Raw genomic sequence first — 14,998 nt, 5'->3', positions numbered from 1 at the left:
AGATGATTCAAAGTCATATCATAGATATGGACTATTTTCCTTATGATGGTATATCTAACCTATAAGTTCACCTTAGGATAGCAATAGAGTCAGTCCTCGGTTTCCACCGTTCCTCACCTGGATGGATATACTATGCTTCAAGCCCTGGATGTAGAGAGCCTACTGCATTATGCCACTTTATATAAGGGGCTTGAGCATCCACGGATTTTTGTATATGCTGGGGGTGGTGGTGCTGGAATCAATCCCCCACTGGTAACAAGGGACCACTGTAGAGTTATCTCATCTGTTATACAGATATTTTGACTTAGACTTAATATGTTATACATTAAACCCATTAGATTGTTGTGGATCATGATTAAATGTTTGTGAGGAGTAAATTGTTTCAATTTCCTGAATCTGTTAAATCGAGAAGCCTCTCCTGGGGTAAAAGTAAAACCTCCATCATTGGGGACTCCAGATTCTATCACAACAGCCCTGCCTTCTGCTTTCCTTCTTGAGCCTGGTGGTCCAGCCTGTCTCCTAATGCCTCAGGCCAAGGAGTGACTGAGCTGTATTAACTTGACACTGCTGGCTGTAGACATTCTAATTGCTGTCAACACTGGCTTTTGCACTGATGCCAATTCTCTTAGTCACTGTTTACATTGGCAAACTGGTCCTGCTAGCCAGCTCAGCAGATCTCCTGGCAAAGAGAGTATGTAGCTGGTAGGGTAGAGTTTGGGATACATTTCATGACCTTCTTCCCCTCACTACCCTGATTTTACACTTTTTACTCCTAAGTGTTCAAACCCTGTGTGATGGGAGAAACTCAGCTTTAAACAGTAGTTTGATTGTTGATTTTCTTCTGAGCTCTGAGTAATAACATTCAGAGTGATGGGGCAGCCAGTTGGGCTTTTGGGTACCCGTACTCACTTTGTAACTTGGAGCTTTACGATCCTGGGCAAGGCATTTAACTTCTCTAAGCCTCAAATGAGCAAAAAATGAGTGTAATAACCTGTTCTTCCTATTTCACAGGTCCTTGTGAAATTCAAACAAGTGAAAGCTCAAATGGTCATAAACTGTAAAGCATTATACAAAAGAGTAATTATTATAAATATTGTAATTTATTATGTATTTTATAGAGTATGTATTAATTTATTATAATCACATTCTGAATGTGCCAAAGGGGTCTTAATTTATTATAATCATCATCTGAATGTGTCTCTTCAGACATGAGTAGATATCTATAAAAATCACTTGCCTTTTATCTTTTGGGTTTATATACCATTTAATAAACATTTTTTCAAAGAGACATCTAATTTGCTGCTTTCTCCACTTTACATAGAGCAGAAGATTAACTCAACTCCTGGAGTATCCTGTGTAACACACTTGTGAAGTCAGGCAGAGGGCATGAGTGGGCAAGCTTTGAACTGCCGAAAGCAGAAGGGAGTTTAGGAGGTTTTGTTTAGAAGTTTAATTCTTTTGTGCTGCCTTGATTCAGCTGCTATTTGGAACACTCAGATGAAGACAAATGCTGCTTGTCCTGACAGTGGAAGCTTTTTGCAGCTTGGGTAGCCTCATGAAGGACATTTGTTTATGACCATGTACGTGGGACACTGGAGAAAACTTTGATCTCCAAGCCTCAGACCTTGCCCCAAGGAGCTCACAATCTAGTTATTGCTATTGTAGGTAACAGAGATGTGAGTACAAAAGAACTCTAATTTTTTTAATCAGCTGTCACGTGCGTGTCTATGGAAGGTAAAGGGGAGTAAGATAGGAAAAAGACTGAGACAGGTGTTAGCAGAGAAGGCTTGAGAGAGAAATGTGCTGGTGAGGAAGAGCTGGAGGACAGGGGCAGAGGGGAGTGCCTTCTCAGCCCAGAGTGGTCAAGGCTAAGCTGCTGACCCTGGGAGAGTCATGTGTCCCTTCTGGGCCTCAGTTTCCCTTTGTGTAATATGGGAGACTAAAGGGTCATTCCAGATGTAAAAATCTTCCAGTTTTCTGAAGTAGGTATGAGAATCAATTGACTAGTGAATGGCTATAGAGGATGATGGCTGAAGGTTCTGGAGCCAGAGGGGGTTCAAATCCAGCCCACCACTTTATACCTATGTGACGTTGGGTGATTCACTGGAGCACTCTTGGTCTGAGGCTCCAGACTAAGAACAGTGACTGGCAGAGAGCAAATGTCAGTACATGTGAGCTCTTATCCCCCTTGAACATAGGAGGCTTTTGGAGCTAAGCAAGTACGTTGGCAATACAGAAACCGTCGTCTGTGTGATAGTAAAAAAATAAACAAAAAAGTTTAGGGACTGGAAAGGGACAAGCCTCTCCTTTTTGTGTTCCCCCAGGTTGAATTGCAGTGAGAGAACAAACTGAAGGCTTTAGGGTGAAGGTGTTAGGGTGTCAGATCCCTTTGAGAGCTCTTGCCTTTCTCTCTTCTAGATTACCTTATTAGTGAGTGGTGGTGAGGTTCTCCTCAGGTTTGCTTTGTAACTTATAATAAAATCTTCCATAGAGGACTAAACAATTATGAAATTGTAATAGAGCAATCTCGTCAGAGAACCCTACTGTTACATAATCATATTTGTGCTTCACAGGTTGGCTTCATTATTCCCTCCAGTGCTTTGCTCTATGGAGAGAGTGCCCTGCACAGAACTCTTTTGGTCTCTGACTATTCTCAGAGTGTGAGCCAAAAGGTTTACTTTATAAAAATAATGCTGACTAAAGGAAATAAGGGAGAAAGGTCAACTATAAGAAGGGTCCTTAACTGGATGGGGATCTACCAAAGGGCTGAGCAAGAATCCTGCCAATTCTGGGCCTCTGGAGAGAGGGGACAACAATAGATAATGTGGATTTACTCCTCACGTGCACTCTTTTTTACTCCTTTATCTGGGAAACCTGGGCCCAGACAACTGGGGAAGCTTGCCCAGGTCACGTAGCTAATAAATGATGGAGCCAGGACTTGGCCTTGGGCTCTGTCCAAATTCTGTGCTCTTGTCTCTCTATCATATTTTGTTAAGCCTTTCTGCCCTTGCTCAAAGAATCTCAAGGCAGGATAATGAAAAGTGATTCTTCACAACCTTTTCTTCTGAGGAAGCCTTGAAGATGGGGTTTACGTCACTTAAAGGGCTCTGCTACCCAGAAGTCCTTATATAGCTCTCAGTTTAGGAACATGCAGCTGATGATTCAGCCTGGCTCCAAGCTACTGTGAGACTGACTTTGTGAGTTACCAGAGCTGAGCTAAGGTAGCAGGACTTCATTACAGGACAGACTGAAGTGCTACGAAGCCCTGACATAAGCAAATAAAAAGAGGTAACATTATGAGAACTTACGTACTAAGTTCTATGCCAGGTATCCTTTACAAATCACTATAAAATATAGGTATTATGATCACCCCAATTTTACAGATGAAGAAACTGAGGCATAGAGAAGTTTGTGACTTGCCCAGAACTACCCAACTAGCAAGTATCAGAGCCAGGATTGAGCCTTGGCTGACTGCCTTTATCATCCACACCCTAAAATGCTATGCTATGCTCTGGATGAGTTGGGGATGGGGAAGGATGCAGTAGAGGCAGTGGAGTGCTCTCTGGGGGTGCGGCGTGGGGAAACGCTGATTTGGAGCTATTGCTGATTTCCATGATATAAATACCCACCCTACCCCCATGGTCACTTTCAAGCTACTGACCTGATGTCAACTGACTTGTACATTTAACAGTTGGTTTTCGTGACATGGCAAGAGCTGGCTCCAGCACAGAACTGAAGGGTATTGCCAAAGAGAATAGCAGGTACTGAAAAAAATTGAATTATGCAAGTTATGCCTGGGTACGTTTGACTCTAGAGAACTAGAAAGCACAAGGGGTGGGGTAGTGAGAAATAGAGCTGAAATGTAGAGAGGGACCAGACTGCAATGTGAAGTTCAGATTTTTTTTTTCTGTAGGAAAATGGAAGTCAGTGAAAGTTTTTAAGCAGCCAGGTATTGTGATCAGTCTTTTAGGATAAGAACTCTGACAGCAGTATGGAGCAGGTTATAGAGAAAGAAAGTGCTATCTAGAATTCAAGTTAGTAGGCAAATGATGGAAATAATGAGCATCTAATCAAGGCAGCTATGGGAGTTGGGGTAGAGTCTTAGGGTAGAACTAGATTCAGAAAATGTTGGCAGGTAGAGTTGACATGAATTGATGATTGATTAGATATCATGTGAGAGAAGGAAGGAGCTGAAGAAAATATTAAGATTTCTAGCTTGGAAGCTAGATTTACGGTCAGCTCATTAATTGAGAATTTAATGGAGTGAGTTGCTGAGTCAGGAGTGGAGAAGCAAGTGTAGAACATGTTCATTTTGAAGACCATATAGGCTATAATCCTGGAGATGGTTGGAAAAGTGAACCCAGAGCTTAAGAAAGACAGATCATGGATGGGAGATGTGGAAGTCATCAGCCTATGGAGAGAGCTCATAGCCATTTAATTTATCAGGCTGCTAGTAAGCACTTCCTATTTGCCACACATTATGGCATGGTGGCACATTGGTCTGCTCAGGGAAAGCAGGAATTATGTAGCTGAATAAAATAAAAAATGGAACCTTGGGGAAAACCATCATTTACAGGGCCAAGGGACAGGAAAGGAAGAAACAATTAAAAACCCAAAAGAAAAAAAGGAGGAATTAATTATTAGCATGGCAAGAGACTACAAAAGTTCAGGAGGAAGAGAGCTTCAAGAAAGAGCAAGTTGGGCTTCCCTGGTGGCGCAGTGGTTGAGAGTCCGCCTGCCGATGCAGGGGACGCGGGTTCGTGCCCCAGTCCGGGAGGATCCTGCATGCCGCGGAGCGGCTGGGCCCGTGAGCCATGGCCACTGAGCCTGCGCGTCCAGAGCCTGTGCTCCGCAATGGGAGCCCATGGCATTTAAAAAAAATAAATTTATTAATTTATTTATTTTGGCTGCATTGGGTCTTCGTTGCTGTGCACGGGCTTTCTCTAGTTGCGGCGAGCGGGGTGGGCTACTCTTTGTTTTGGTGTGTGGGCTTCTCATTGCGGGGGCTTCTCTTGTTACAGAGCACGGCATCTAGGTGCATGGGCTTTAGTAGTTGCAGCACGCAGGCTCAGTAGTTGCGGTCAGCAGGCTCTAGAGTTCAGGCTCAGTAGTTGTGGTGCACGGGCTTTGTTGCTCTGCGGCATGTGGGATCTTCCTGGACCAAGGCTTGAACCCATGTCCCCTGCATTGGCAGGCGGATTCTTAACCACTGTGCCACCAGGGATGTCCCTCTGCTGGCATTTAACAGCTTGCTCTTTCTTGAAACTCTCTGCCCTGCTGAACTTCTCCAATCTTTGTTTTTTCTTGCCATGATAATAATTACTTCCTCCTCTTTTGGGGGTGGAGGAGGGATCTTTTAATGATCGATTCTTCTCTCCTGCCTGCTATCCCTCTAAAGGATGGTGTTCCCTAAGGTTTCATTTTTATTTTATTCAACTTTAGGATTCCTCCTTTCCCTGAGCAAATTGACTTTCCCTCTTTGGTGCAATTTACCATGTGGCCTAAAGCCTGCCAGCAGAGCCCCATCCTTTCATCAGAGTTGAGTTAGAGATCCAACCCCCAGCAAATAAAGGGGTGTTTTTATCCTTGTAATCTGGGTGGGACTAGGAAAGAGGACTTTGATACCTTCTTATCCTTACTGGAGGAGGGTGATGCTGAACACTTGCAAAGCAAAGTAAGATTGACGGGCAGAAGACTGAAGTGTGGCCCACATGTCCCACAACCACAGACATCTGTGTGCCTTTCCCCACCCTCCTCTCCTTCACCAGCCTACTGATCACTCATTAAACTCATTTCAGTCAGCTGCTACTATCTCCAGGCAACCAGATGAGGCCGACTCTGTCCTCTCCTAAGCTGGTTATACTGATACATACCTTTGTACTTTAAGGTACATATCTCTACTTTTTAAGTTTCTACATCATATCATAATCATCTACTATGTCTAGGATGTTCCCACGTTTATATGTTCCTCAAAAATAGGCCATTGTGCTTTGTTCATCCTTGTACCCCCAATGCGTAGAACAGTCATGACCAAATAGGTACTTAAATGTTGGTCGAATGAATTTGTTGATTTACGTAGTGATTCTCAACTTTGCTAGGTATGCAAGGAATTCCTCTAGGAATTTACCTAGAGAGCTGAAAACAATACCTATGCCTTAGGTCACATTCCCAGACATCATTATATAATAGGTGTGGAATGGGACTCAGGCATTGGTAATTTTTAAAAGTTTCCAGGTGATTCTAATATGCTTCCAGCTTTGAGAACCACTGGCTTAAAGGAGTAAAATAAGATACACCAATGCCTGCTATGTGCCAGATGTTTTAATTACATTCGCACAATAACCAAATGAAAGGGGATGAGGTTTGATTTTGTTAACACATGGGAAAAAACTGAGGCTCGGAATGACATAATAACTTTGCATAAACCACAAAGTTGCTAAGAGGCAGGGCTAGGACCTGATTCTGTTACCTTGCATTACCTTTCCAGCTTCCCAGGCAGCTTCCCTCCAGTGGTGAGGAATCCATTCAATCTCTTATCAATTTTCTCAGACGTGGAGCATTGGCCAGCTGGCTGAATTGTGTAACATTAGAAGAAATGTGTGATTAGCTCTATTCGACCTCCAAAAGTGAGGTTGGATTGGAATCAGCCCATGTAAGGACTTATCTGTGTCACAACTTCGCGTCTTTCACATTTGTAGGATAGTTATGCCTTTTTTTTCTTTTTTCCCTGGGTTGGGCACTCAATCTTGCCTCTGGGTCTCTTTCTCTGAAGGATGGCCATTCCAGTAGCTTCTTGGTCAACCCTTTACAAACCCCCTCTTACCCCTTCCATCTCTGAAATGAGCCTATAATTCTAATTTTTCTTTCCAGGTCACTTGCAATTTCTTTAAGGTTCTGATGCTAACAGTGTTTCTCCTTCTACAAGTTCTATATGATATATATTTATTACAAAGAGAACTAAAAAAATCACTTAGAGTTTTTGGAGAACTTTATAATATCTCAAATTCATTAGAAGATATGCTGGGATCTTACAAGTTAACCATAAATTACAAGTTCACATAAAAGTTACCGATAGCCAAAAGCAAGTCAAGTTTTTCTAAACATTTAATTTGTAAATTTTAATAAATTAAGCAAACATTCTCTAAATACTCTAGTTAGTCTTAATTAACAGTAAGTTAGACCTAAATATTGTCAAGTTTGTTCTGTGGGATAAAAACTAAGTAACACTTTCACAATATTAATTATGAGTTGGTAATCATCATAATTAACAGTTACGTAGTGTTTGCTATGTGGCAGGCACTGTTCTAAGTGCTTTCTACATGTTAACTCATTTAATCTTCAGAAAAACTCTGTGAGTTAAGTACTATTATTCCCATTTTATTTTTTATTCCCATTTTATAGATGAGGAAATTAAGGCATAGGAACATTAACTAAGACATACAACCAGTATGTAGTAGAAATAAGATTCAAACCTAGGCAGTCAAGCTTCCTAGTCTTTGCTCCTAACCAGTTTTCTAGATTTGCCTAACAAAGCTTGGAAATTAGACCAGTTTTGCACATGAGTGAGGAAGACTGATATGGTGCTGTAATTCCTGAGTATCACTTAGCCTGGACTGACACTTTTACCACTTGGCTTAAGCAACCATGAACACAGGAATTCTCTGCAGGTTGGAATGGGAGGCATGAGAAGATCTTGACAAAGCCAAAAGGTTGGTACAGCCATTAAATCTTTAAGGGAGCAGTAGTCAGAATGCAGAGCTAGCAATGACGAGGCTGTTGAAATAATTAGATTATGCCTCCGCAATGTGCCTAAAACTTCTCCTGGCTAGTAGTGATGACTTCCTAATTATGTTAATGGCCATTTTTTTAGTCCTTAGCTCCCTCAAATTGCCAAATAATCAGTCTTTTTAAAAAATTCTTCCAAATTTGACTTTTACTTTCTGATTCACTCTCAGTTTTCCTCTTGCCAATCTCTGGATTTCTCCCTCTAGATTCTTCTTTTCAGCCTGTCAAAGAATGTTTTCCTCCCTGGTCTATTTCTTTGTCACTGTGTTCTGTCTCTTCACTAAATCTCCTGAGTCTTACTACTGTCTGAGTTGTTAACAGTTACCTCTGAGCTCTTCCTCCAGGCCTGACCTCCTTGAATCTCTGACCCTGCATTTGCTATCTGTCTTTTGGACCTATCTACCTAGATGTCCCATTGGCTTTAAATGGAATAATTTTAAAATGGAACTTTTCTTACTTTCCCTGACTGTTCTGCCTGTTTTCTCTGTTTCTCATACTCCAAGTGAGGACCCTCCAGGATCTTTCAATCCTTTCTCTGTGTCCTACCAACCTGATCCCATATACTACTATGTGAGCAGTTACCAAGGCCTATCAACTCCGTCTCAGTGATCTCTCTTGAATATATTCCCTCCTCTATATTCTCCTGGGGCAGACCTTCATTTCTCTCCTGTGGACAATTGCCAAACTATTATAGCTGTTGCCCTCTAGTCTCTTCTCCCACCAATCTACTGTGTACACCTCAGCTGTATAATTTTTCCCAAAGTATAGTCTCATTAAAGAGTGTCCACTGTATAGCACAGGGAATTCTGCTCAGTATTCTGTAACAACCTAACTGAAAAAAGAATTTGAAAAAGAATAAATACATTTATATGTATAACTGAATCACTTTGTTGTACATCTGAAACTAACACAACATTGTTAATCAACTATACAATACAACTATATTTTTATAAAATAAAAAGTTAAAAAGAATGTCCAAAATCTTTGTTGTTTAACCATTAACAACTAAGAGCATTTCATCTGCCACCACCTTTCCAGCTGCACCTGCAGTAAGACTGGATCATCCTCTACATCAGAAGTTGCAGCTTGTGGCCCTTAGTCCAGATTTGGCCTGCAGGCAAGTTTTGTTTGGTCTGTAACTTAAAAAAAATGTAATCTGAATCAATGCTTTCAAACCAGAGGATTTCCCTTAAAAGTTAAAGTCTTAGAGAAAGTTCAGAGAACTGTGAAAACTTAAGGACAGGTGGAAATTTGCGGGAGTCAGGCAAGATTTAAATTCTTAGCTACTTAAGTTCTCAGTCCATCTTTCACCCATCTTTGTATCCTTGTAACATGTAGCAGAATCTTTACATACAGTAGGTGCCTAATTAACACTTGTTGAATTACAGTTACTTGACTTTTGATAGTTCCTTGGTGCAATCATTGAGGTTGTTTGTAGAAAAAAAGTGCTGCATTAGTGAATCACAGGTGATCTGTACAGTGGTCTTAAGTGAAGGTCATATAATTTGTGCACCAATAGAAAAAAAATAAATCTGCATTTTAAAGTATACTCAAACTTTACAATGTTTAAAAAAATGTGACCATAAATTTTCATACAGGTAAGTGTTCTATGAAATTGTTTTCCTGTAATAGGCAGGAATAGAGCAGAATCTGGAGGGGAGAATTTAAAAGCTGCTTGACAGAATGAAATGGCCATCACTGGAAAAGTTGGGAAACCACTGGCATGGAATACAAAACTTTGAATGTGAGAAACGAAGCAGGTAGTGAGTTATAATAGACGCTCTAATTATTTAATGTGGTTGGTTCATGTTGAAATTTGACCACATGCTAAGTTGTTGATGTGTATGGAATATCAGAGTACTATGGCTTTTCCCCACCTCTCCCTCCCACTTTGACATGAGCACACAGATGAACTTTTTAGAAATAAATATTTGACATCTTTTTCACCTGTAGTAGTTTCAGAACTTGGTGATCATTGGGGTCCTAGTAACAAATGTACACAATGGGAGAAAATGATAGTCTCAGCTTCCCTGGAAACATTGAGCTCTCTGTCCCTGGGCTCACATTTCTTCATGCAGTGATCTTCCAGATCAGAGGTGTGACAGTAACGATAACCAACTCATAGAAGGCTTGGTATGTGCCAGGCACTGTTCTAGGGATTTTTACCTTTTTAAGCTTCACAACAGTATTTTGAACCAGTTAGTATGTCATTTCTGTTTTACAGATGAGAAATTGAGGCGCAGAGTGGGTGAAGAACGTGCCCAAGACCCCACTGCTGGAAAGCGGGGGAGCTGGGCTTTTAACCAGGTATTCAGTCTGCAGTCTGTGCTGCTGACTTTGGCTTCCTACCTGCCTCCTAGACTGAGCCTTGTATTGCCGGCTCCCCCTGCCTACACTTGCCTTACTTAGCTTTTCTTCCCATAGGCATTTGAATTATAACACTTGCCCGACACTTTGGCATCTTGGATTCCTATCCTTTTCCTTGCTACTCGCACTTCGTCTTCTATTAAGGCACGATTCAGAATAGATGCCGTATCGGATTTCATCCCAGAACGAAGAGACACAAGTAATTCCTTCCTTCTCTGGGCTTGTGCAAGCCTTTATCTAGGCTTCTCTTACTAAGCTTGTATTGCTTAACTAACGTCAGCTATTCATTTACAAGTCTTGGCTCTCCTCTGTTTCCCTCAGCTCCAGAAGATGGTCTTTTTCTCCCCCTTAAGTTTCCCTGCCCGTTGAATAGATTTTCTAATTTGTATGGTGAATGAATTAGCAGAGAACAACCCCATTTATAAACTAACAACGAACATATTTTAATAAGCAGAGTATAGATTCTGCTTGGCTGCCTTTGATTTTTGCTTGTCCTCTGACCTTTGGTCATCAGACCTGGGTAGGGAGCCAGTGGCCACCTATTTTGCTGTATCTGGTTCTACTGAAGTGTAATGAGTACCCTTCATCCCTTCCACCTCCTCAGGCAGAATTCCCTTCTAGAGCCTGAAATGGTTATGGGGCAAGTTTTAAGACCTCTAGTACTGCCCTGGAGTACTTCATCTAGCCAAAACTGGGTCAGTTCGCAACCTGTGAAATTCTTAACACTTGGCTTGCTTCTTTGTGCTACTGGAGTTTTCCAGCTACTTCTAAATAGGTTTCAGGAAACTTTGTTAACTAGAGAATGTTTCTTGGGTGGATCTGAATCTCATTTCACAAACTCAAGGATGCAAGAAATATAACTTGATCTATATTTTGAGTCTTCATTCTTTAGGTAGAACTTAATTCCAGTGAATTTAGGTATTCCCCCATCACTGTTTTCTTTTAGGTTTTGAAGTGTCTCATGTGATGTTGATGCATAATGCATGGGGGGAGCCATCTGGGTACTCATCCTTAGCCCACATTCATATTCCACCTGGTCCATGGTGTTTGGTTCCTACAAGTTGCCCTGGGATATCCTTTGTTCTTATTTATAAGAGCCCTTCAGGTCCATTAGTGCTCTCTTCTATTCCTGTTAGACCCTTGAGAACATGTAGTGGGCCACGGATAACGGAGAAGTTGTCTCAGACCCATCTGCAAGACATTCATGCAGCCTTCCTGTTTTTATGCCTTTCTGGACACATGGAGTCATTCTGCTGCTCCTGCACAAGCTGGAGCCCGAGGGGGGCTCTCTGAGGCCATTTGAGGCACCACCTTCCTAAACATACCTTGCGGTCACTCTTCCCTAGAGTCTTGCCTTTTTCCACGGTTCTGTCTGGGCATGGGGTACATGACTGTTGTTCTCAGATTACATAGACATATCTGAGGGTTGCTGTGTCCCAAGGTTCTTTTTTCATTGGATCTCAGATATCAATCCATTCATTCCTCATTTCATCTCTAATAATTTCTCCTCCCCTCTTCCACCACCTAGCTCGGAGAATCACTTCCTATTCTAGGAGACTTCTTACTCATCATGTAATCTCCTAAATCAATGTCTTTTTTAATTCTCCAAAGGATATAGGCTTTTGAATCAAAAGCAGGAGGACATTTCTGTTTCTTTGCTATTTGTTCTCATATCCCTTCCCTGAAATAACAACTACATAAAGGCTTGGCTACTGATTTTACCTGTTGGACAGTAGGGATGGGAGGGGAGTAGTAAGAGGAGCTAACGGAAACAGATATTAGGGAAAAAAGTTAGATACCATTCACAGTTTTATCATGCCACATGACAGCACATACACATATGAATGTCATCCTATCCTGGATAGGACTCAGAGCAGCTTCCTGGGCCCACACTGTTCTCAACCAGCATCTCTAGGGTAATTCTGTATGTCCTGCAGCCCTCTCATAGTTCCAGGAATCCAGCTTCTATACTGGTTACTTAGTCTCTAAACTTCTCTTCTCTCTTCTTCACAAGGAGGAAAATAACAGAATTGTAGCCAGAATTCAACAACCTCTCCTCATACTGTAGGCACTCAGGCAGTGATAACTATTATTATTAATAATAGTAACGATAAATTGGTTAATGACAGATTACTGCTTGTTTCTCTTCATTTTCAAATTTTGAAACAAAGTCATTATTGTCTGCAGGATAATGATTTTTCATTCTCTAATTTATCAATACAATTCCAAACCTTAGCACAATTTTATTTTAATACCTTTCTGGATTCTTCTTTTCCCACCCATCCAGCCTTTCTTACACCCATCTGCTTATTTTTTTCTCCTTCATAAACAAACTGTCCCTTCTCCAATCAGCACTTCTGCTCCCACACCACCCTGTCAATGTTGTGAACAATGCAGATAGTTGTTCAGAAATTCTATTAATGCAAGTGCTCATAAGCTAATACAGCAGAGGTGCTTCTGGAAAGGTATGGGCAGATTGAGGCAAGTCTGCATGCACTCAGAGCATGCAGTACACATAAAGGAAACCCGGGGTGGATTCTATGAAAATGAATACTCTTCTCTAATCTGCCTTGTAAAGACAACTCACTTGTTGTACAGCTTTCCTTTAGTTGAAGAAACTCATATGATTTGTCTTATATATTCAATGAAGTCTTCATTTAACTAAAAACAAAAAATGTAGTTCAAAAAGTAACAGAGCCAAGCCTGCCATGTCTTTGTTCATAGTTTATTATTTGATGCCTATCAAGCTACTTGGCCTGTGAGAAATGGAATGGATCTTGCGTGTTCTCTGTTAATTGACAAGGGTTTATTGTGTGAACTCTAGAAATCTTAGTGAATACATTCTCGGCCATGCCCTGGCAGATCTCCATATTCCCCAAGTTAGACTGACGTGTTACCACAAAACTTAAGTGATGATTGCTTTTTCCCAATTTGCCAAAGACCTTAAACCCTTAAACTTGTGGTTAGGGTGCACGCACACACTCACATTTGTTTGTTTCGTATCGAGAACGTTAACAGTTGCTTTAACTTTTTCAATAAATTGGTCAATTGTACATATAGAAATTGAATTATTTTCTTAATATTCATTTGCTTTCCTGTTGCTTATATTTCCAGCAAATGAATATTAATAGAATTATTGGAAAAGCTGTTCATGGTTAGATAAATTGCCTCTTGTTCTTGTTTTTCATGAACACTCGCTAATGGTTTTATAATGCAGTCTTTCCAACTCTTCACAGCAGGGCATATGTATACAATTTTATATGGGACACTGGGGTAAACAACTCAGGAACTTGGCTGCCCAGGGGCTGAGGGGATCAGTGTCACAGCACATCTGTATCCTCTTCAAGGCATACCAGTGTGCCCCATGTACATGCTGGGAAGCTGTATTATGGTGTATTGCAGACTGCATACAGTTCTCATTTCTATTAGGAACATTGTTTTCTTGATCTTATGAAGGCATTAAATATTTCACTAATCATCAGCATTCTGTTTCATATTCTACAGAAGGGCACTGTTACTCTCCAGCTGCTCCCCTTCAAGGTTTGAGAGCCACTAGGCGATACAGTATCTGAGTTCACGCGCCTGTGCCGGGAAGGTTTCTAATCACCCTGTGACACTTCTGGGCCTCTCTACCTTAACTAGTCACGGGCTTCCAGATGGCTTCTAATTCTCTGACTTTGAAACATGGCCAGTAGGTCTTGCAGGGAGGTCAGTTTTATAAGTGTACTCAATAGGAAGAGCTTGTATAAGAAGTAGAAAGAGGGAATACACTCCACAGGGTCTTTGCTGGGTGGATGGCCTGGGTCTCCTCTCCAACCAGATAACTTCCTGTGAACACTTAATGCAGAGCTCAATGCCCTTAGGGCTCAGAAGGGAAGAGACAACAGGCTGCATGTTTTTTGTACATTTCTGCAAAGCTCCTGGTTGTGTCTGAGCTGGTCTGCCAGGACTGCAGTTGACTCTGCTCCTTCCCTCTCACACACTCATTCCTTTCTCTTACTCTCAAAACAACCAGACACACTTCAATATATAAGCTTAAAAACACTTTAAAAATACTTATAGTAAATATAAAACTCTCCTCTCTTCTAGTTGTATTCAAATAAAGTATTCTTCCTCCGTTCCTAGTATGTTATTGGAACTGTGATGTGCTGATTTAGGGTGGGCAGGGGTCGGAGGAAGGGACTGAATCCTGGAATTCACAGTTCCTAGGTTTGAGTCGCAGAACTGCCATTTATCCAGCGAAATGGGCAAGTTCAGCTAATTTCTAAACCTTCTTGATAAAATGAGACTGATGACAGATTTCCCTCTCAGAGACCATCTGAAGATCAAAGGAGATTTACTCTGATATTTTCAGATGAAAATACTCTCGAAGTTCTGAAAACGAAAGGTAAATATGATTTGTTATTGTATTAAAAGTAGCCAGTGAGTCCTCAAGGGCAGCGGCAATTGCTTGTAAGAATTCGAATACTGAAGGGTTGGTGAGTGTGGCTCAGGTGATAACTTAGCTGACACACACTCTCCCTCATTCCCCCCTCATCCTGCAGAGTAACCTGATACACTACTTGGGCCTCAGCCATCATCTGCTCGTGCTGAACTTCATCATCATTTCTTTTGGCAAGAAAAGTGCATGGTCGTCTGCTCAGGTGAAAGTAACAGACACTGACTTTGACGGTGTGGAAGTCAGAGTGTTTGAAGGCTCTGCAAAGCCAGAAGAGCCGCTGAAACGCAGCGTTGTTTACATTCACGGAGGAGGCTGGGCCTTGGCAAGTGCAAGTATGTCCTGGTCACATTCAGGTTGTTTGGGGTTGTAGCTGGCCCACAGAGACGTGTGATTGAAATGACTTTC

General features: G+C 41.4%; 1 protein-coding gene across 2 annotated transcripts in view; it reads left to right on the top strand.

The window, feature by feature from the left end:
• NCEH1 (neutral cholesterol ester hydrolase 1) overlaps nt 1-14,998 on the top strand; it is a 62,797-nt gene that overhangs the window by 28,273 nt on the left and 19,526 nt on the right. The window contains exon 2 of one of the 2 annotated variants that reach the window (XM_082655011.1): nt 14,697-14,925. The exons of the other annotated variant lie outside the window; for it this stretch is intronic. Coding sequence (XP_082511137.1) covers nt 14,697-14,925 — 229 coding nt within the window. The remainder of the gene's footprint in view (nt 1-14,696; nt 14,926-14,998) is intronic. 2 annotated transcript variants of the gene reach the window in all.

The sequence above is a fragment of the Grampus griseus genome, assembly GCF_964374135.1.
Source record: "Grampus griseus genome assembly, chromosome: 5".
Taxonomy (NCBI): Eukaryota; Metazoa; Chordata; class Mammalia; order Artiodactyla; family Delphinidae; genus Grampus; species Grampus griseus.
Note: the sequence above shows the minus strand (reverse complement) of the source record. Positions and strands in the feature narration are given on the sequence as shown.